At 39.4% G+C, this 24,975-nt stretch overlaps 1 protein-coding gene across 1 annotated transcript in view; it reads right to left on the minus strand.

Annotated features, from left to right (window-relative positions):
• The window catches only part of LOC145455064 (uncharacterized), a 63,530-nt gene that overhangs the window by 29,679 nt on the left and 8,876 nt on the right, over positions 1–24,975 (minus strand). Inside the window, exons 2-6 of the mRNA XM_080333017.1 lie at positions 20,875–20,940; positions 20,590–20,791; positions 19,940–19,964; positions 11,615–11,726; positions 10,104–10,246 (exon numbers count right to left, since the gene is read on the minus strand). Coding sequence (XP_080189143.1) covers positions 10,104–10,246; positions 11,615–11,726; positions 19,940–19,964; positions 20,590–20,791; positions 20,875–20,940 — 548 coding nt within the window. The remainder of the gene's footprint in view (positions 1–10,103; positions 10,247–11,614; positions 11,727–19,939; positions 19,965–20,589; positions 20,792–20,874; positions 20,941–24,975) is intronic.

The following is a 24,975-nucleotide window of genomic DNA, read 5'->3' on the forward strand; positions in this document are numbered from 1 at the left end:
ACATGCGTACGAACTCACAGAATGCGTCATGAACATTGCTGCGATGATGTTCTGGATCGAATCGATTGATTGAAGCTTTGGATTCTTGTTCCGACATTGGGGTTACGTTGCGTTGCGATATTATATCCGATTTGTCCTCGTCGCCATTAATAAATCCCACGCAATACACAGTATGAGTGTGACTACAGTTTTATTGCAAGCTAATAGGTAATAACCCCAATCACACTATGATCTGAAAGGATAAAGAAATGCAGCAAACAACGTTAAGCTCCCGCGTAAGCGTGAAGCCTGGCGACTACGAGCGAAGCGCGACGTCTGTCACGGTCGAATAGTGTTCAATTATAATGAGCCATAATTGCGGAACACAACATAATACAGCAAACGAAAGTTGAGATATATCAGTATTATTGACGTAGAAGGAACAGAAATGTATCGATTTATTGGTTTCGTTCATATCCAACAAAAATCTGGGTATATGATTGTGCATGGTTCGCATATTCGACTGTGAACGCTCTATTGGTATATGTTGTATAGTTCACTTTCTACGTCGTGCGAATAACCCATGTTACGGTTCCATGTTTGTGTGTCTGTATGTCATGCTTCAGATTGACTCAGAGTCATTGCAATATGGCTTATTGGTATTGTTATCGGGTGTGAGAACATTCGATCTGCATCAAAATTACCGGCTATGATAATGTCTGTGGATCGAAGGCTACTCCCCGATGTTTGTATACCAACACATTGCATGCAATGTCACACACCTCCATTTACGCGTATACTGGTGTGGGCAAACAAGCGCGACGTATGTCTGGATGGTATTTTTTCGTGGAAACACAGGGTGTAACATGTTTACTTTGAATATTGTTCATTGGTTTATCGATTCAGAGTTGATATCCGGATCCAGTTACATACTTTATCATGGTTTCCGATTTCAAACTGAATGTCGAGACATACATTGACCAATAAAGACACAATATAGTAAACATGCGGGGGGAAAACTCGACCCGGAATTGTTATCGCGATGGGTGACATAAATCCAACCGTTTTCCGAACACCGTTATCCACATACCAACCATCGTCGAGGAGGTGTTTTATTCAGACATTTTGACTCTGGAAAATCCAAAGCACGAACCCGGACATCACAGAACTATCGAAGCCTATTGTCCAATTTTCCAAAACATGCATTTCGGTGTACAAGAGCATATTGTATGTGGTTAACCGATGATATTGATGTGATACGAATGATGGGGGTATACTCTGAAACCGGTGGTCCGTGTATATTTCCGTCGCTGTTCGTTGTAATCTATTTCAAACTATCGTCAATACAACAAATACCAAATTGTCAGGTGTGTTTGTCAGATTTCAAAATGAAAATGGTTTTGTTACTCTAGGAAAAGCTAGATGGCCAAGAGAAAATGTATTGTTACACTGGGTAAACGCCAGATCTCCAAAGGAAAATGATATTTTTACTCAGGTAAACGACGACCCACCAAGTGAAAATGGTTTGTTGCACAGTGAAAATGGTTTGTTGCTCAGAGAAAAAATATATTTCCAAGTGAAAAAGGTTTGTTACCCAGGGAAAAAATAGATTTGCAAACGAAAAGGGGTTTGTTACTCTAGGAAACGATAGACCCCCAAGTGAAAATGTATTGTTACTCTGAGTAAGCGATAAATCCCCAAAGGACAATGATATTTTTACTCAGGTAACGGCTGACCTCCAGGTGAAATGGTAATTTTACTTGGGTAGGTATCGTATGTTTAGTGTAATTGGTATTGTTAAACGTTGTCGCTGTTGGTATACTATTACGAGTGTGAAAAGGATTTGCACTCTCTGTGCAGAGTATCGCGATAGTGAACATATTTTTCGCGTGACGAAACAAGATCGCTGTTTAAATGTTAATGCATGCATTTCGATTACCGAGTTGCTGTACAATAGAGATGACTCTACATTAGACCGTGCTGTGTACTTCGATTAAAACCACAAGACCGCATGTAAATCTATTCGCACAACTCGATGATGTTGATATAGTGTTGCTAAAATTAATTATTACCTATTTACACAACATAAAAATAACAACTCATGTCGTAGTAAGTAAGTTTCTTGAACTCGTGCTTGATGAAAACGAATGATGACAAGTATGCTTTTGAGTGAAAAATAATTATTTAGAGGAGTGACATTTTGTGACCAACGAATGCAAATCGATTATGATATTACAATATATGCTTTCGTCAACATACCGACTTGGTGTAGAAACACTTTCACGTTTTTTAAATAACTGGATTCTCGAGATTTGCTACTTGTACGATGTACCGTTGGTGTGCAAACTATAACGACCATTTTGTATGATAGTATGTTTTAGTTGTATTGTTGTGAGGACAACCATGTGATGACTCAGCGCTTTTCATTAGCAAAGTAGATTGATTTGTGTGTAAGATGTAAGCACCGTAACTAGAAAACATATGTACTCTGTTGCTGGAGTAGCTGATTTATTGCTATGACATGGACATATCCTGAAGCCTTGGTTGGTTTGTTGTCTTACGAAAGATGAGGTGACCTCGGTTTCGTAAATTGTGTTAACTGAACTCGGATGGACACCCCCAATTGTGCTGGACTTACACGTGGTATTCGCATACTGTACACTTACAAAATTTTGTGTAAACAACTCTGATGTTTCTGTTAATACTAGTTCTGTGTTGAACTATTTGATTATTAAGATACATGAACATCCATTCAGACAATAAAGTTCTTGAGGTATCGAAACAGTTTGAAAGCGCCACCAATCGTTGTACAGGTTCGTAGCATGGGAATATCGACTATTTTCGTGTACCATGAATATATTTCATATACCTTTGGTAAGAAATGAGTTGCGTGGGGTAATCATGCACAACCTACAAAAGTTAAACTTGTAGCGTTTGATTGCCTACTTTTTATCAATGTATTTGTGATGTTAAAAGAGGACTGAGTTTACATTTACATATAGTAAGCGGAGAAACTCAAGTAATAAATTTTACTCGTTTGAAAATATCGATCAATGGAGTAACAGTATCAATATGAGTGGTATATTATTTTTCGCGATATGCAACAAACCTTCTAAGTAAACTTGTCAAAAATTTATCATGTCATAGTCGGTTGTTACGAATTCGAAAGAAATGTACTTCGATTATCACAATGATGGAAATTAAGATCAACGCAGTATTTCGTAGGTGGGTGTGCATCGTTTGGTATGTTCAGCAATCACTAAATGACCCAAATATCAAACTGTGCATACAACTCGGTTAGTTAAACGATACATTTACAAGTTTACCGAAATCTTGATTTACAAATGACAGCTTGATGATGTAAAGCCCAACCACTCAAATGTGTTCATTGCAAAGTATTTGACCCAAACAAAATATCGAATGGAGACCAACACATTGGTTTCATTTCCGAGTGGGTGAACATTTTTTCTGTTGGACCTATATGATTTACATTTAGAAAAACGATCTACACCAGTGGTTCCCAACGTGGGCGATATCGCCCCCCAGGGGGCGATTTGGCGGCCTAGGGGGGGCGAAAATGACGAAGGGGGCGATAGGGGGGCGAAAATGGACAAAGGGGGCGACAGGGGGCGAAAATAGCGAAGGGGGCGATAGGGGGGCGATGACGCGTTAAAACGGCTATTTTGGAGTCAATTCGGAGAAATGACTTTTTTTTTTTGGTCAACCCACGGAAATTTGGTTGCAAAAGTGTAGAATTCGACAACGATCCGCAAGGTTGACCTTTTTTTTTTTTAGTCAACCCGCCGATGACTGCAGAGTGCAGATTGTATACCAGTTGTTTCGGTTCACAAAATCTGGGGGGCGATGATCGGCCTTGAGCTTGAAAAGGGGGCGATGAGTCGAAAAAGGTTGGGAACCACTGATCTACACCGATTAGGTGACACTGTTTAATATCCAGCGAGTGAGTGAAATTTCTTAGGGTTTTGATTTACCGAGTTAATTATCAGCGATGACCAGGTATGATTTATATTTATAAAAAGCGACCCACACCGATTAGGCGACACTGTTTAATATCTAATGAGTGAGTGAAATTTCTTAGGGGTTTGATTTATCCAGTTAACTACCAGCGATTCAATCACATCCAAGTAACGTATTTTAGTGACCGAGTATTGTGACGAATGACAATGGGAAAATTTCCAATTTCTCTGATCGTGTGCGTTACACAATTAGTTCTATAGTACGCATTCAGTGAACATCATACGAATTGACAACAACTTTCCTTAGTTTGGTTACATGATGACAATTATTCTGGAGGTTCAAATCGATATCGCTACTATGAACAGCAATACAAACACATTTTGTAGATTTCAGTGTAGCACATACTTCGATATTATTGTTATGGGTTTTGTATTAACCAAGACCAGTTCAATAGAATCCGTCCAGTAAAGATACCTCTATTTACTTTTTTGAAGATCAAAGTCTTAGAGTGTGACCTCGTAATGTTTTTACATTTCACGCATTTTCGACAGAGAGTGTGAACAGAGTTTAACACAGATTAAATGACACCGCCCCGGAGCCCAAAGTGATATTTTCGTACTGCGTAATGTGCGTATGTTTCAATTCGATGTCGCAGATTCCGACAATAAAGTATTGCACCGGTTGTTAATCAGCAAACGAAATTGTTGTTTCATCTTTAGTCTTGGTTACTGGAAACAATTACATTTGTAAAATATTTTCTGATATCCGCGATGCACAGAGTGATATGTACCAAGGTGGAATAATTTTTCAATCATGAACATTTCAGACACGCATAGTTTTACAACTCAATATGTTAATAACAACGGTACTGAAAAGTTTGTTGCTGTCATAATAACCTTTACCACAACGCCGGGTCTAATTAACGCGAATAATTTAATAATCAAGTCATGATAGATCATTACAAAATCTCATATGTTAAATCGATGTGACAATCCGTATGTTTACAGCATGATAACTTTGAATATAACACCAGCGTTCGATTGTAAGAAATGAAGTCGCAACTACGTTGATCATACTTTCAAATGTCGTATACTCAAATATATTATGTTAATCTCAAGTCGCCGACACCGAGAAGTAATTACTTTTGTCTTACAAAATATACCACATAGTAATTTCTTTGTCTTGCGGCATAGTAACGACTTTTACAGTTGAACAAAAAAGACGAGATGGTGGTATATGCCTAAAACCGAACTTGATATGTTTGTGGGTTGTAGTGATTACTCGCGTAGTCTTGTCTATACTTTTCGTATGGACACTTTTGGCTTTGGTTCGGTGAGTTAGAAACGGATTGACTTGACAAGGTTTTTGTATTTCACTGTTCTGCGTATGGTAAGATGTTAAAATGTTGAGATGTCATAGTGATAATATTTCTGAAACTCTCTTTGACAAACGTAAAGACAGGTCGCGAATAGAGTTGTAATGTTTCATTACTTGTTTCGAATCAATGTGCGTATAATCTCGAAATGTGACTGGGTGAAAGTTGGTAGTCATGTTTGTCAATGTATTTCAATTCAGACTGTGTCAAAGTCCTAATATTTCATTTTGGATTATCTGAATTTACTTTTAGTACATCCTGCAAATGGATTCGGATGCGGCACTATAACATTTTTGATAATAAGGACTCAAGGCTTTTCAATCAACAATACCTGAATTTTTTGGTAATGCTAGAGTTGGCAAATGCTAAGTTGCGTGTTATTGTTAAGCGTTTGATTTCTCAGTAATAAATACAATTATTGTATGTTTAGTTAGTTGGTATTGATTCTATAGGTGTGAAACAGCAGCGTGGAATGTGTGAATAATTCGATGCGACTGAAGTTGGAGTCAGCAATATTCAGGTTACGTTCGAATCAACTGATCGCGGTAAATGGATTTCTCAAAGGCTTAGAGTTGTACCGGATCAACACATTCAAATTTGACACATTGATTGAATATTCTCATGATTCGCATCACGCAACCAAAGTCAACGTGAAACATATAGCGATCGCGGAAAGTATCAAATCTTGGATATTCAAGTCACCGTCTGCGCCGGTTCTGTTATTCGGTGCTTATTACTTAATAGGTAATATTCTTATTATATCAGACTCGTGAAATCCAGTTCTGCACCAAACTACCAACATATTACATTGTAGCGATTGCGATGCATGTAACCACAAGTCACGAGAGATGGTTATGTCTTATAGGTGTTATCTTGTGAGCGATCGTAGGATTTTAGAATTATTTCGCACCTTTTTGAATAAGCGTACACTTCACAAAGGATTAGGGTTAGAGTAGAAATAAGTGACAATTTGTCGCTATTCAAGTTACCGACACTGGCGGTCTGTTATTCGTTACTTATTAAATCTTTACGAGTGAAATCAAGTTCTGTGACAAACTGCTTACTAAAATATTACATTGTGGCGATTGGAATGTATGTAACAACAAGTTGTGAGAGATGGCTATGTCCGAGACATTATCTTGTCAGCGATCACGGGGTTTTGCAAACTATTTCACACCTATTAGAAGTGTTAGTTTGTGAACGCGGCTATTGTTGATATTCGAATCGTCGTCTACGCCGGCTCTGTGGCAAACTAAATACGTGAAAGTACGACTTGCCACCGCAGCCATAAGACACCACAAGAGAGATACCTATACCCGAAAGTACGACATGCCAACGCAGCCTACACCTGAAAGTACGATGTGCGAGAGATGCCTATACCCGAAAGTACGAAACACCGCCGCGGCCATAAGAATAACGCTATATTAAAGTCGCACTCACCGTAAACGTTGGGATTACCTCAAATTGGTCATATGTAATAATTTGGGATATACACATTAACTAAGTACCAATCACGTGACTATTTACTTGATACATATTCAACACCGGTCGAGAGATACCTATATCCGAAAGTACGATATGCCGACGCACCCATAAGAACACATGGCGAATCACCACCACAGCCTATACACAAAAGTATGATATGCGAAAGTACGACGTGCGAGAGATGTCTATACCTAAAAGTACGATATGCCAACACGAGTTTCCAATACGACATGCCAACGCAGCCTATATACCTAAAAGTACGATATGCCAACACGAGTTTCCAATACGATATGCGACAGATGCCTATACCTGAAAGTACGACGTGCGAGCGCACCCATAAGAACACATTACGATGTGCGACCGAGAGGGGGGGTCCAAAAGTACGATATGCCACCACGAGTTTTCCATACGATGTGCGACCGCACCTATACTACCCCATGCAAAAAAGCGCACACCACGACCGATCTACCACACTACTTACGCTCGAGTTTGGATTGTGATTGTTTTGAGTCGCTATTCGGCCGGACTCTGGTTCAAGGGGACTCCGCTTCGTAGTACACTTTTAAAGAGTGTTTCACTCACCGCGAATGATTTGAACAGAAACAAGAACACGGAACGGGACATTAAACGTCGAAAACTGGGTTTGTATCTCTGTGCGCAACAATAAATTCGCTTTCTCGGGTATAAACGGAAAACCAATGTGTCATATTTGTCGAAGAACACTTGTATTAAAGAAGGGTTGAAGCTTACAGTGGTACCACGACAGTTTCTTCTGGAGTTATACATATCACCTGATCTTAGAAAAAACGCTGCTACCTAGGTGTCAAACCAGGCAATTCGAATTTCGAGACATTGTTAAAATTGCCGACGACGTTACAGACGCGTCGTTCAAAATTGATTGGAATAACGCTAAACCAAAGAAATCTGCTAGAGAAGGTGTATTTCAAGTAACCACCTTTAATATACTGTGGGAATATTCGCTGTTTCCTGCGCTTAGCACCGAGAACAACAACACCTGACAAATTTCGACGCTACAGTTGTCTGATTTAACCGTGACTAGATGAGTAACAGCAATGTCAGTCGATCTTTTACCGCATGTTCTGAAACACGTTGCCGCGAAGACTGATCCAGCCTCGCATTGGACTAATCCACTGGCTCCACATACATTTCAGAGCTAATTATCTGGGTACATTTATTAGAGGGGGCATATTTGCAGACGGAATGCTGGCGGGGCAAAAGTGGGGAGGGGCCAGCGAAAAACATCAACTTGATACAGCTGACTTTTGTAACTATGGAATGAAAGGAGAAGGGTTGATTGGTTTGCTCAGAAATGACCCCGAACGCCAGACTTTTTCTCATATATTCGCAAGCTTAAAGTGATAATTGCCTCAGTACCGAAAAAAGTGACAGCAATTTAATGCTTGCTCGCTCACGCATTGAAACAGAGAGTTCGGTTCTCTTGTGGAAGAGTTCGAAGGTGCATATAACGACTTGGTAACGAATGCAATGCACGCTCCATGAAGGAAGTTACTTGCGCCACTGGAAGTTACTTATTCTCACAAAAATGCAGCAACTGCAAACTTACGAACGCCGTCCATCAATGCTTCAGCATTCATAAAAATGTCCTGAATGCCCGTATACGATTGTTAGATAGGCTACAGAAGCCCAAATTTAATAGTAGCCCAAAAATACATGGTAATAATGTTCTGCGGCCCGCAGCGTCATTTACTGTTGAAATGCGGCCCGTTATACAACGGTAGTTGAGAACCCCTGGGCTACATTAAATTAGTAGCCCACAAATAGCCTACATGGTAATAATGCTCTACGGCCCGCTGCGTCTTCTGCTGTTAGAATGCGACCCGTTTTACATGGGAAGTTGAGAACCCCGGCCATATAAGGTGTTTGTAGAATAATACACGTACAGAAAAGTGTCAATTAAAGTATTACATGGTGCAGTGAGATATGCACCCTCAATCGTTATCCAGTCCTTGTCGGAATGTATCAAATTTGTCGATATAATTTCGTTCAGTAGCCTTGCGTAGGGTAGAGTTTTCAATGTTCCCGACCAATACGTTGATTATTATGTCCACCACTCCGACTCCAGCCACCATAGGTTTCACGACTCCGACTACAAGGCGTGCTGAAAAATTTTGAGACTCCGACCACGACTCCACTAAGCGAAAAATTAGCCAAACTCCGACTCCCACGTCATTAAGATCGCACTCCCAGAGGTCACCGAAAACTGATGGCATTCAAGTAAGCGTAGGCGTTGACCCTGATTAGGATTTGCAACGTCAACGAGAGCACGTAGCAAACTGTAATTTGCCGATACCATTCGAGATATTTCAAAAAATGAAGATGTGCGTGAAACGTGGATTGGCTATAGTAGTGGTATAAAAGGGTCCAATTTCGAAAGAATATTCAGTGATCGTGATACAGACTGACAACGGACACAACATAATTTAATCTTTTATATATGTCGACAGTTTTAACTAAAAATATTTTCACCGTTTTTCATTTTGCCCCAGACGTTGAACAATATCACGCATCACACACAATAAAACGACTATACCAATGGCGTTCACGTCATCCTTGATTACTTGAAGACTAGACATATGCTATTAGACTATACTTCCTAAATTTCGTTTCTGGCCAGTGTTTATTAGTAATGAGAGTGTGTGAGCTTGTAATCATTATAGTGTTTAATGAGAAAATTAGTAAGTTACATCTCTTTATTAGTTGCTGACTCATGCACAAGAGCCATACACTTCGATTGTTTTATCTACTTTATAATTATGCAGGATTCGATATATGTCATGTTTGAATGATCCGTACATATTAGGGTATTAGAGATTCCATGTTATAAAAACTTTAAAAAATGGAAAAAGGAAGGATCGCAAATCGTCAGAAATGCATTCGTCCATGTTAATTGCATAGTGAATTATTCGAGGTCTGCCTCAATGAAACAATTTTGCATGACTCGTTAATCATATTCTTGAATTAAACCGTCACTGTGGCATAAAATTTCCGAAGCAAATTGTTAATACTGCTGGAGCCGATGTTGGAAACATAGTTGGAGTTCTCTTAAGAAAATATTCGGAGTCGGAGCAGGAGTCGGAGTCGGTACGTTTAAAGACTCGGGAGTCGGAGTCGGAGTATGGAGTCGGTATATTGAAAATGCGAGGAGTTGGAGTCAGCGATGGAGTCGGTGGTAAAATTTACTGACTCCACAGCCCTGATCCACATTCAGCTTTTTCTACATAGTCATAGACAATTGTAAGATTACCGCAACCATAATATCTGAGAAGGACAAACTGAAGAACAATATTTTGGTTAGCTTCTGTCTCGCACGGAATTTAGACCAATTCTTCAACATAGTTCTTGACGTAACAAAGATCACGACGAGGTTTCCAAGTAAGGCGAACGTTCCTGTAATAAAACGTATGCATTGTACGTTATGTAGTGTTGTACATACGTTTTCATCAGTGAGTTATTAATTCATATTTAGTTATGGAAATCTAGGACCAATCCTGCCTTGAATACGTTTAGAATCTATTTGTCGAAGTACTCTCCTGAACTATACTCATGAGTAGGGCAAGTTTTTGCAACTTTTTTACAGCTTCCGACAGCTTCCTAAATACTCAGAATCGATGTGCTATGATGTTTTAAGCTGTTTGTGGGGATTTTATAGTGCAACTTTCCTCTATTTTTCATGCCAATTTTTACTGCAACTTTCATCAAATATTGCGTTGAAATGTAAAGGATTGATTTAAAAACATGCAATAAACTATTTCTAGTATGGTTCTATTCTCTTTGATTGGCAAAACAAAGAGCTATATTATAGGTTAGTTCCATCTCACCGTTATCTATGACGCAATGGCTTGCAAGCAAGAAGTCCATCTACCCCTGCCAAACACGACAGTGCCCGAACAATATGTAAATACTTCGATTTATTAATACTGTCGTTTGAATTTGAAATAAGTTTCCCAGTTCACGAGCACCCCTGCTAGACCGCTGAAAATTACAGTTTCCCTGAGTCACATTTTTCAGGCTATTGTCTTTATTACAGTCACCTAGTGAGTTTTTCTGTAATGCCTTGGGTCAAGTTTGCAGACCTAGGGGGTTTGTGATTGCTTTTTGACTTGTTTTAGGGGAGGGGGTAATCGCAATTCTGTGTGGCGTTTTGAGGGAAATCATTCCGGAATTGCGTAATTTTCTTGCTATGTGCAGGAGAATGTAATTTTGACGGTTTCGCCAGTCCGTGCGTTAAATGGCAATAAAGTAACAAATTTGACAGCTCTGAAGTAACTAGGCTACACAACGGAACCTTTCGAGTATCCCATACCCTAATATCTCAACAAAAATTAGACATGCAACTTTTGTTAAAGTAAAATGCAACTTTTTCGCGATTTTATACTTGCCCTACTCATGAGTCACAAAACTGGAGAATAGCACCCCACTTATTTGAAATCAGTTGCTTCAACTCCCCAGCGTGCGAAGAATGCGGCTCTCCAAAACCGTCGATCACTTCGTGACTTGAATTGCTTCGTTAGCCAGAATTCCTACCTATCTAGGATACTTATCACCATATGATCCGCTTATGATCAGGTGCTAAAAGCCTAAAGAAAGGAAGGGGGCCGTCCTACAAGTAGGAATGAGATGAGGAATCATAATAAGGAATATCGACCGGGTGCGAATAACCCATTGTACCATCGTAGTCGAAACACCATGTATACTAAAACAACGACTTCTTTAACCACCTTTGAATATGCATGGAAAGTAAAATATCTACAATACCTATGGTCATTCCAATTATGACAAACGCCTCGATACCCGCAGAGCAATGTCTACACTTATGACCAAACCCTCCTCCATTATCGCAATAGCAAGAAACGTAGCAATCCAAGTCCTGAGAACATAATCATTAGCGTTTGACCGGTATCAATGCGGCGCGCTACAAATATACAGTGGTACAAACAGTTAGGAGAGCATTATTGTAACCGTGGTAGGGTCAAGTATTACCAGGGACGTGATGTCACACTCGAGTCACAATGTTCCTAGACTCGAGCCATTTTCTTGAATATTGGAACCGGCTCAACTCGGCTTGAGTCACGCTGTGTAACGACTCTATTTGTACTGAGCAGTTCTGATCTCACGCGAAACCAATCTCGTAATACCCTCCACCCACACACTTCTCACCCTTCACTACCTCACATTTCCGGGGCTATAGAGTCTTGGGGTCGTCTCTCTCATTGATTTATTTTGCACGTGAAAAAGCATACATTAATTCGGTCGAATAGCCTACATCTCGCAGACTTCCAGGGCAGTGCACTTTGCAACAGGGCTTTGGAGCCCGAGTCGGAGCCCAAGCCGGAGCCCCGGATCCGCGCATTTTTACCGGAGCTGGAGCCGGAGCCGGAGCGCTACATACAATTCAGCCGGAGCCGGAGCCGGAGCTGTAGCCAGTTATTTGAGGAGTAGCTCCGGCTCCGACGTATTTCATAAGATGCTATGCAAAAACTATCTGCTGAGTTCACATAATTCAATAGCAGGCCTTCGCGAAATTAAGAATCTATTCCTCTTTGGCGCTACCTTTTCCGACCAACCATATTCCTGGGGATTTAACAGCAGAGCAGTCATGTGTTCAATGTTCAATTTTCATACATGAGTGCCGAACCTCGGTCTGCGAAATATGCATGTGAATATTGTGGGTATTCGGCATACCCGCAATTTCATCATCACCATAACTTTGTTGGCCAATTGTACGGTTCGAAAATAATGATCACTGTATTACGCGAAATGGGAGAGAGGATAAAAACGTGATTTCGTTGCACATGTCGATATGACGAGCACGAGCCTAGAAATTCCATCTCATCGTTGCTATGAATCGAATGAGCAAATACTCGTTCTCTCGTGATAGTTATTTAATCGGGCCGCGAAATTGGACAGTGTTACTGAGTAGGGGAGATGTGGTACCGATGGATCAAAAATTGGAAAATGATCGCTGGCCCCAAAATGTTCAGCCGAAAACAGCAGATATTTTGCTGGCTCAGCACTTTGATACAAGCTCTACCCATCGCGCACATAGACATGAATATCCGTCTTTTCAAAATATATTTAAGGGCGTTCAAAATTTGTTGCTCGAACGTGTCATCGGTCCTCACCCGGTGGGTCCAATGACACAGGACCCGGGGACCTATGACACATATACCCGAAAAACTCAGATGTGACAACTTTTCTTGCTCAGTATTATAATCTAAGCTACAGCAGGCCAAAGAAGAATGTTTGGTCGCAACCGTCAAAAAATAGAATAAATATTAACTCAAATGTTGTCATAAAATCACGTTTCGATTTAGGCTCGGACTTATAAATTTGAGGGTACATACATTTTGCCCGAAAATCGACAGTGTGACTTCCAAATACCTCGTTATAGCGATAAAACATCATATGCAATTATTACATAAATATTTTCTGTACGTGGGCATGTTTCATTTGATTCATGATTAGTATGCTTGATTATTTTGCTTGATTTGGCTATTATATCATCGGTCCCCACCCTACGAATTTTATACATAAATCGAAAAAAATTTCACTCAAGGAAAGTACTGAATAAAATGAGAGGTGCCATTATATATAGCCTGATACAAGCCCTACACTTCACAATAAAAATGATTGCTGGTTTGTTCGCGTTGAAGGTTACAAAGGAAAATGTATATGTCGATCTAAATTTAATTTACACCCCCCAAAACAAAAACACATCTGTGAGAGACCCCATAGCTCGCACACGTCGAATTTTTTTGTATGTGAGGAAAGATTTTGCCAGCATGCAATTGTATACAAGTTCACGGAGTGTAATCATGGAATTATCATAGAGAATTTTCAAAGTATTTTCGGTCCCAGTGATCCATCGGTACCACATCTCCCCTATGCAATCAGACATGCTAATTGGAATTCATTACTGCGCATGATCGCTAATTCACTCTAGTAAGGATTTTCGAGCGTAAATAAGGGATGGCAGAAGAGTAGCCCAAAACGCCGTTTCACCAGCGTGTACTCAAAGGTGGTGTGGATACTCGTAAAATCACGTGACTGTCACGCCCAGATACCTTTGACGACTTTGTTATTGTCGATTCGTCTGCAACAGTATTCAAAGGCAAAGTCGCTATTGCTCTTCGTTGATTTTAACTATGTTCCATATCGGGTTGGATGACAAAATTTCGTATGGTATATTTTGATGATGCTATCTTGCGCTGTACCAAGTTTTAAGACTATGGCGTTATGACTAGCGTAGTAATTTCGCTGTTGAAATCGAGTATCGAGTAAATCAGTGCACACCGATATATTGTCGACTTTGATAACGGAATTACTATGCTAATCATTGAGTGACAATACTGAAACCTACTGCGAAGCTGCCAAATGCCAACCAATGACGCCAAATGTCGTCATCCATCTCGGCATTGAACACTTTCAAAATTCACCTATACCAATATTAAATTTTGTGAAAAGTCATTTATGCGGTAGGCTAAAGCTAGGTATCCTTGATCGGTGGATAATCCGAGATTTATCAACGAAAAACTCAGATAACTCCGCTTCTACTGGTCGGAATTGACTCAAGTTTGTTTTGCATCGTCTTTGAAGACAGCTCAACAATTTCACGGGGTTGGCAGTAAAATTTGAAAAATTCTTTTTTTAATTTTACCTAATAAATATAAAAGTTTTAATTGGATCTGCGGAGTCCATACTTGTTACAATTGAACCAAATTTGGTGTGCAGCGTTGTTTAGGGTAACCTGAAAATTTAATAAGTGAATGGCTGGAATCCGAAAAAAAAGTTATTTTTGAACAGCCCTATTGTACATGCCACAGAAAGCTGAACAACAAACGAGAAAACTGAAATTGAAAAGAATTATTGCTTAATTGTGCACATTCGATGAAATTTGGGATAACCCAAGAAGCAAAATAAGATACAGAATTGCAGATTAGTACAGAAAATGTAGAATGCAATGCAGGAAGCATAGTTTCTCTGTATGCAGACCCAGCTAAACTCGTCCTGCAAGGGTAAATCGGTCATATATCGCCCTTTGCGTCGTCGATTTCTAGAGATTGAGTACACGGAGCATTGAATTTCCGAAATTTTTGAATTTTTTTAATATAAAATATCGGGAAAGCTCAAAATATCGGCCTCGATAATCGGCCATATCGATAACACTGGTCAACACATATTTTTAGGCAGACAAACTAAGAGTTGTTTTGGGGGTTCTGAAGGCCACTAATTCCGAATATGACATTAGTTTTTTCAAATTGGCTCTTGTTGTGAAGATAACCCATGGGGCTATTTTGACCAAAATCTCTCATTTTTGCGGTAATGACTAGATATAAAATCGGCTTAGTCGTACTATAAAGTTTAGAAATTCAATCTACTTGTTATTTTTACACACAGAAGACTATATTAAATCAAAATACAGCAACAGCACTATATATTTAGGGGTATTAGATTTATCATAGTTACATACTTTCACGGATATCATGTACATAAATAAACTCCAGTCATGTATATAAATATTTACCTAGATACTCAAATAACGTGGCATTAACTCAATCAGTTTTACGTCAACCACCCATTGTAAATTTGAAATAATCAGTTGGAATACAATATAATTGATATATTTTAAAACGAATTTTTTTTGGTACGATTTTCACCTGTCAGCTATTTAGTGCAGTTTCTCGAAAGGTTCCGGCAATGGTCTGACATAATATGTTTAATGGTTCATCTCATCTGCCCTGGTATCTTTCTTTTGCTGTTCTGATGTCTTGTTAGAACCTCTCCCCTTGCTAATCAACAAGATGATCGGGAAATGTATCAAGATGACTGAACAGGAAATGAACTTCTATGCCCATTTTGTTCCAAGTTGTCGATATGCAGATACGAATTTTCGGAATAACTGTTTGTAGTTAGGTGCTTTGTGATCAGCTAAAAGGTTTTATTTACTTCATCTTAGGAGAAATTACATGCTATGATCTCCTTCTAATGTGAAATTGGAATCTTTCATCGGTATTCGAATATACCAGATACCAGATTTAAGCTTCTCGTTTGATAGGGTTCCTAGGCATTCCCACTTTGTTGACTCAGTGGAAAATTATCCATTTACCAGTCAAAAGAAATGAAACACATATGAGTATTGTAGTTAAGCCTTTCAAGGACAAATTTTATAGTTTTATACTCCTCTTCAATCTTGGTAGAATGACCAATTGATACAGGAGAATGTGAATTTTTGTTTTGCAAAAGTACAATTTGAAGAGACTTTTTGGGGTAGAGAACTTTAATATACATTTTAATAATATATTCATATTAGAAATATATTAAAACCCGAAGCTTTTCGAGCCAACACTCTTCAGGGGTAATCGTCGGCATAAAGAGAATTTCAAAAACTTGCATATAACTACATTGCATACACATCACCAAACCCGACAAAGGTTCTGGTGTTGTTATCTTGAACAAACAGGATTACATACTTAAAATGAACTCAGTACTGGGTGATGAATCGAAATTCAAGGCACTGGGTCCCGCTGCTAATTTTGACGATACCGCGAATACTGAAAGACGGATACAGCGCCGACTTTTCCGCCTGAAGGAAAATGGCTCCATAACATCGGAGATTTACGCGTCCGTCAAGCCAGTCGGATCGCAGAGGCCACGAATGTATGGACTTCCGATAACGCACAAACCCAACGTGCCCGTTCGGCCGATTCTTTCCATGATTGGATCGGCTCAACACAAGCTCGCGAAGTGGCTTGATTGATATTTTAGAACCGTTCATTGAATGGCTCGCACTGTGCCACCGATTCATTTATGTTGTTCCTCGGGTCTTATAATATCACTAGTCTTTTCACGAACGTACCGTTGAAAGAGACAATTGATATCTTTGCTTGCGCGCTATACGATAGGGATTTGCACCAACCCCCTTTCTCGCGTAAAGTTTTGGTTGAACTTTTGAATATGGCCACTTGCTCTGTTGAATTTAGTTTTAATGATACTATGTACAGACAAACCGATGGCTTAGCGATGGGATCCCCTCTCGGCCCGATTTTAGCAAATATATTTGTGGGATTCCATGAGAACAAATTAGTCACAGCTGATACAATCAAAAAACCTTTTATGTATCGGCGATATGTGGACGACACCTTCGTCATCTGCGATAACGAGGCAGAGTTTGACGATTTTCTGGATAACTTGAATTCGCTACATCCTTCATTGAAATTCACATTTAAAAATGAGTGCGACAGCTCGTTACCGTTCTTGGACGTTCTTGTAGAGAAACGGGGTATTAACATCGTTACTTCGGTGTACCGGAAACTAACATTTATTGGACAATATCTGCGTTGGAATTCGTTCAGCCCAAACCGCCGCAAACTGAATTTAATTGGAACTCTGGTAAATAGAGCATTGATGATCTGTTCGGATGTAAAATTAAACTCGGAACTCGAATATATCCGGAAAATTTTAATTGATTACGGTTACCCGGAGCATATCATCAAGCGCTCTATGGACAGAAAACTCAACAATTTCGATACCAGCAATTCCCAAAACACAAACAAACGCCCTGAGAATATTGTATACATACATTTACCGTGGTTGGGTCCCATCTCTTCTCGTTTTGAGAAACAGTTGATCTCCGCCGTAGATCGTTGTTACGACAACGTCAAAACGAATGTTGTATTCACCACCAAACAACTACTTCCTGCAACGCGCAAAGATGTTCTACCCGCTTCTCAACAAAGCAATATAGTTTACGAATTTAAGTGCCACTGTCATTGTCGGTACGTAGGAAGAACAACTCAGCGCTTGCAGGAACGTATTAAACAACATGTACTGCGTGTTATTAGACTACGTACATTAAATTCCCGCAGGGACAGGCCGCTGAAACTGAAACTGACCTAAGGGTGTTGGAACACAATCAGGCCGTAGCAATGAACTCTGCCATTGGCAGGCATTTAGCTGAGCATGCTACTTGCGCCAATAACTATAGTGACGACAGATTCTCAATTTTGGGTAGAGGATGCACACTTTTCCGCTTGTCCGCGCTGGAATCGACATTCATTAAGATCCATCAACCACGCTTATGCCAGCAGAAGGAACGTTTGCTTCAGCTAAAAATTGACCACTAGCTGCGCTCGCGGTTTGTCTGTACTTGATGTTGTTTTGTTTCTATGACGTCACAATGGGCTGTATGCAATGTAGTTATATGCAAGTTTTTGAAATTCTCTTTATGCCGACGATTACCCCTGAAGAGTGTTGGCTCGAAAAGCTTCGGGTTTTAATATATTTCTAATATGAATATATTATTAAAATGTGTATAAAAGTACAATCTTTAGACTTGACAAACTGCTTTTTTACAAACAAATATTTCGCATCATGCCATGTTAATAGTGATAGAATGACTGAGAATGACATGAGGGTTCTTCATAGTCAATTAGCCATGTATGCGCAGTACAAAATTAGAAAAAACTACGATTTTCTTCCTACCAAGTGAAATATCTAAGGGTAAATACAGTAATTTTAGGCTTTTTAGGGGTATAAATATCTTCTGACAGACAGCCAATCTGACAAAACTAATGTGATATTCGTAATCAGCAACCTCAAAGAACCCCAGAAGCCGCTCTCAGATGTTCCGCCTAACATTTTTTTTTCATTTTGTTGACCAGTGTAATCGGTCGACCTCTACCATATACAACCAACCTACGGGTAAATTAGTAATCTATATAGACCAGGGTGGCCAACCTTTTCGGTTAAAGGGATACATGAAATTGACGAACGAATGCGCTGCTCACTAACCGCACCAGGCGCGTTAAATTTTCCAAGGTAATAATATTATTACTTGGGTATGTTGCGGGTATACTGTACTGTACTGTATACCGCCCGATGGGTTCAGTTTGCAAGGACAGGACTATTCGGCATCTGGACATATCGATATTGAAGATTTCCGCTAATATACGACAATCATTTTGTGCTAACATTTCATCGTCGACGATCTTTCTGCGAGCGCAAACGCGAAAATACTTTATCTCGTGATTGCGAATATAGTTAGACTCAATCGGCTAAATCAGGCGTTTTTTTTTATTTTCAGGTACGGGTAGGCTACGAAGCAAGAAATCGTGTGACAATTAAACACGCGAAGCGTGAAGAAAAATTGTGCTACTTTTTTAGTTTATTGTAATGTACGACGATTTACTAAAAATGTGACTGGACCTTGGATCTGCCAATGCGTCGGAACTGATATTTTAGTCATCAACATCCCAAGTGTCGCGGGCAGACTAATCATATTTTTGGTTGGCATTGCAAGATCATAATCTGAGCAATTTAATTTTGATAATGTAACAGAATTTCGATAGTAATGGGAAATTAGCTCGCAGGCTACTCAAAATCTTCTCGGGGCCACATATGGCCCGCAGGCTGCGGGTTGCCCGCCCCTGATATAGACAGACACCTTCGATGGTTTTCAGAGCCGGAGCTGGAGCAATGCAAATTTACGACTGCTCCAAAGCCCTGCTTTGCAACCACTGGATTATTGTGAGATGTCAACATAAGACACCCGTGCAAAAGTCGTATTTCACGTGAGAGGAATTTTTGGTTTAAATGGTACGCCGCTTTCCAACATCTCAACATTGCTCTCGCTGATACCGTTTTTGTCCACTCATCTCTGCAAGTGTAGCTAGTCTGCATTGCCTAGTTTTAAGTCTATAAAGTTTGAATTTGAATTAGATACATTTGAGCCAGACACTAAACCACTCGTAGCCAAAATAAAATTGCAACCCACTCATTAAATGCATAAAAATGGAAGTATTTTTCTAATTCCGACAGGGGTCATTTCGTAATTGCATTGGGGTGACTTTGCTCATCTCTATAACTATGAAGGAACTAGTTGCGCAAACGGGTTAAGTGCCACTTCTTTGTCAGATCAATCCATCAAATTGATAATAAAGGCATAGTAAAAGGCGTATGTGATATGCATATAAGTCATAGAATGTTCATATATCTTCAGTGCATTCTGTAGTCTGCATCTGCATCGACTATTGATGATTATATGAACAATATGAAACGTTGCTACGATTTACGGAGTCGCACCTCATCCTCGGAAGATTCACACGCTCTGAAAAAGTGAAATATTTGGCAGCTTATTCTCTTACAATTATACGATGGGAAATGTAAAATCCTACTCCTTGATTGCGTCACATTATGGTATTGATTTGCAGGGGAATAACTCCAAGACTTTACAGTCGTGAATCAGTATTTCCATTTTAGCACTGTCGATTAATAGGCAATATGCATGCATTCTCAAATGTTACAATCTTGACTTCATTTTATGTGACAGTTCCAGTAATTATTCATTGGATAACTTGAAGGTAGTCTGCAAACATTTTTTCCTGGATGTACCCCGATTAAAAAAGTCAGCAAGGCAGTTTGAAATATTTGAGTATGGAATGTGTGTTTCATCAGGCTCATCGGAAATGCATTTTGAGAAAACAGAGAGTACGTGAGGGTACGTGACTCTTGCACCAAAGTGCTTCGTGACCAAAAGCTCCGCATATTCTGGTTGAAAGATTGGGCGTCAGAAAGAAATTGCGTTTTTTCGTTTTATTAGTACCATTATCTATTTTATGAAGTCTTGACGTGTCGAATAAGTGAGCCGATTGACTTTTTTGGATTTTCTTCCGTATTTTTTCTATATGCCTCCTTAATTCCTATCCTTTTTAAATTTTCTGAATATTGCGTACTCGCGTTCGTCGTTGTCAGTAGCATGTGAATTCTCTTCCTCGACACTCAATATATTCAACTCAAGTTCTAGTAACTCGTCCATCACTTTACAGCAAGGTGAGTCCAGGTAAAGAGCTGAGTTGCGTTGCTCCAGTATTTCCGAATTGAGGCAATCATAAGTTTGATTTTCCAATATATTGCATGGCATGTATGAGGGAGTCACTGTCAATAGATATTAAGAAGAATGTGCTAGTTACTGGCTCACTAAAATAGTAAGTATGAATTTGAATAATTACAATAATTACCATTAGCAAGGCTTTCGGGGCAAAATGATCGGTAGACAAGACTGCCATCCTCCGCCTTAGCGAATACTGTAACAAATAATTTGATGTGGCTGTGTTTAAGTGGCAAGCTCAAATGCATCAGTATAATTTGCAACGCCACAATATATTCCTTATTTTGCAGTGCAGTTTTTACTTATACTGTGCGCTAGCGAGTCAGTAATCGTTTCTTGTGGTCAATTGCGTTGTCTTCTGTCTCGCCACACCGCGAACAGGGTGATGTGCTGTGTATGCTGTAACTAGTAGCCTACCTATTCAATACGAACGGAAATATTTGATGCGGACAGGGTTGCGACGGTTTAATTCACTACTCATGGGTTTGCTGGAGGTGATATGACATATATTTTAAATATGTGGATGTGACCGAATAAGACCCAATTCAGATATGTTGATGCGTATGAGTCAAATCAAACCGCTGTTCTCAACACTGCACTGTAAAACATCCGGTAGATTTACTGGGAAATCTCTGTAAATTTTGCAACGAATTACCGGTAGCTGCCAATAACTGTGCGCAGCTTGTAATTTTACATTTTGATATGTAATATTACCTCAATTTAGCTCTAAAGTCAAGTTACCAGAATTTCTTCGCAAAATTACTGACAGTTACTCGTTACTGAAGTTTACCAGGCTATTATTGGCAAAATTGATTAGCTTGAAAATCTCTGCAGCCAATGTATACGTGGAACTGAATGTTACTGATACTATTCTCGTGGTGATTTGACCTGATTCAACCTCGTTCGCGAGACTGGGGTCTGTTATACGGAAATTGTTGGCCCCAGTACCAATTTCACTATAGTACATAGTAGGGTAAAAGAAACAACTGACAATCGTAGATAGCCACTATATTATATAATAGTCTGGGAGCCGACGGCCAATGTGCGTGCTCATAGGGTCTCAGAAGGTTTGAAGGTTAAAATTGAAATTATGCATTCCACTGATTATAAATTTGAGCTTCAGCCGTTACCGCTCCGGGGGGTTTGGCTGTGACGGGGCAGCAAAAATTTGCATAAAACCGAAATTTCGACTCATATGTACAGCGTCAGTTCCGAAATTTCAAGAAAGAACTGCCTTTTGCCTAACAGAATATGTATGAGCTGACGAATGATAATGGTGGAAACGCAAGATATTGGCGTCAGAAGATAGGCTTTCATTAAAAGTTCTTGCCACATTTTTCTATTCACGACCGGAACGAGAGTGGTGTTACAGCTAATAATTGGTTTTATTGTGGTAAATGTCAGGATATTTAACCAGGTCACCAAAGTCTTTACAAATTAGCAAAAACAGACCACTTACCATGGAGTGAGCCCATCAAGTTTTAGATTTCAAAATTGTAATGTCTTATTTTGACTCTACGTCTGCACTGAAATATTGCTAGATTCCGAGTCCAGATGATAAATACTGAGTTGTAGCCTCGATGCAAGCTTTTTAGTAATTAACTAGTGATTAAGTATCGAAATTACAAGCTACTGAAGGACCATTCTACTAGGAAGAATTCCCTATACATAAGATACAGCACATTCCATTCCATCCCATTGTTGTTTACTTCAAAATTACAACAAATAACCAACTCGTACACAGCGGTGCTGGTAGTCTACTATCACCAAACAGATATGGATAAATTAATTTAAATGAACACCATAAATAACATCAAGTCATCAGCATCAGAGTCCACTAGACCTCCAAGCAGCTCAATATTGTCTTCACAGTCAAAACAGAACTATTTTTTAACAAAACGAACACGGTGCTGCTGGCAGCCTATAATCAGAAAGCAAATGAGGAATTGGATTAATTTTTATAAATAAAATGAACAGTGAACGGCATAAATAACAGTCAGTCCTGAACATCAGTAACAGTGTCGAATGAACATCCAAGCAGATCAATATCCTCTTCACAATCAAAACAGAACTATTTTCAATCAAAACGAACACAGCAGTGCTGCTGGTAACCTAGAATCACACAGCAAATGAAGAATTGGATTAATTTTAATACAATTAATACCAGATATAAAATTCAGTAATCAACATCCGTGTCAGTGTCCGATGAATCTACAAGGCGGTCAATTTCCTCATCACGATCACCAATTTGCAATGAATGGAGCTCTTCGTCTTCACTCGCATCAATGTCCAACACACAGGGCATTGCATCACCCTTGTACCATTTAACTTTGTAACAACCTTCCTGCATCTTCCAACCAAAGTTTTCTGGGCATTCAGGCAGTGCATGTGGTGAGGTTGAAAATGCCCACCTGGATGGATTTTCAAGTACAGTACTTCCTGACATGGTGGCAGCAAGGTAGCGTCAAGTTTCTTGGTACAAGAGAGTACGTCTTTTTTGGTTTTGTATTTGTCTTCAATACTTTAAACCTAACCTCATTGACCTTTTTCAAATTCCTTTTCCCATATACCTGGAAGACATACGCTTCTATGATGTCGATTGAGGCATTGGTGAGTGTGGAATGGTTCACTACGGCTCCAAAAACGATTTGTGCTTCTAAATTCTTTTCCAGCACTTTAAATGGAGAAGTTTTCCCCTTTCTGCAGAATGATGCTGTTTAGTCTGAGCCAGTCATGAAACATTGGCAATGCTTTGCATAGCAATGTAGCTAGATGCATGTTTTTGAAATTCTCCATTTGCTGACGATTGCCCTTGAAAAGTGTCAGCTCGAAAAGCTTCGGGTTTTAATATATTTCTGCAATGAATATATTATTATAATGTATATTAAAGTTCTGTACCCCAAAGAGTCGCTTTGCAGTGTTATACCCAAATTCTTTTACATTTCATTAACATTAATCGTCTGGTAACACTGTTGCCATACATATTTGCCTGGATACGAATTCATGCTTGCAAGGGCAATGATGAAGCAATCAGTATCGGATGTTCGGATAACAACAGTATTTGGTATATCCAACTTCATCAAGTAATGAAATAACCTGCTGTCATCTTCTTCACGAGTGCAAAAATACTCTTCCGTCACTGTCCTGGACATAATGCCATCTTGTGCAGCAAACTTGAAGCATGTGTTGCCGATATTGGCGAAAAATATTCTGTCTCCTAGAATATTGCCAAATGAATTTTCTCCCCACCTTACTATGAGGAAATTCACGAGAGCTGCTACAGCTTGTTTATCCTTTACAGACTGTCCGCACTGGCCCATGTCTGGGCCAACAATAAGCACACGGAAAAATGTTTGCAATAGGTCTAGAACAATCACTTCATTTTTGAAAATATCATCCACCTTGAGATTATCAGGCATTGCAATCTTCTCTGATTTACAGATTTCTTCATGTAAACCCAATGCTACATCAAGTAATCTTGTTTTCAAATCTTTACCATCAGCTTTCACTTTTTTGAGGCTTGTTTTGAATCCATTGAGCTACTATACAAGATGCATTCATGACTGGTTGTCAGCTGGCCAAATACAACAGCATTTTCAATGTGCTCTGCAATACGCTCTTTTACCTTAACATTAGGGTATTTCTGGCAAGTCAATTGTTCTCCACCAAATTCCATCAACAAGTGCTGATAATATGCCAGGATGTCTTTCAGCTTGAGTACTTCTTGTTTTGCAATCACCGAATCCTGCAGGTACAGCATTAGTGCCTTCTATGTTTTTTTATGAACCTCACGCGAGCCATGCCAGGTATTTGTTTTCAACAATTTACTTCTCATTTTTCGTCTTCTTGCTTCAGCTTTCCTCTGATATGTAAGCTTGAAGTAGTTGTGATATTTTACTTCTTTCCAATGAAAATTGACACCGTTGAGTTTTGCTTCCAATCGTCTGTCATTGTTCAGGTTTATATACTGTCGTATTGTATTTTCACAACTTTGAGTTCTGACATTAAAAAGAGGCAGCTCTTTGCCAAATACTTTTTATCTAGTTCTATTGCAGAAAATGCAAGATTTTGGGAAAACACCAGTTGTCGATGAAGGCTTAGGAATTTTTGAAGAATAAATAGGAAGCCTTGTGATACGTGCACTGGTAACGATGGCATTTTTGGTAGCATTGCTACTGACATCAAACTCCAGAGTTACTTTCGAACGATGTGCAGCAGGTAAAGCACTAAA

The sequence above is a fragment of the Botryllus schlosseri genome, chromosome 14 (assembly GCF_051294905.1).
Source record: "Botryllus schlosseri isolate E-star chromosome 14, Bs_hap1, whole genome shotgun sequence".
In the NCBI taxonomy this organism is placed as follows: Eukaryota; Metazoa; Chordata; class Ascidiacea; order Stolidobranchia; family Styelidae; genus Botryllus; species Botryllus schlosseri.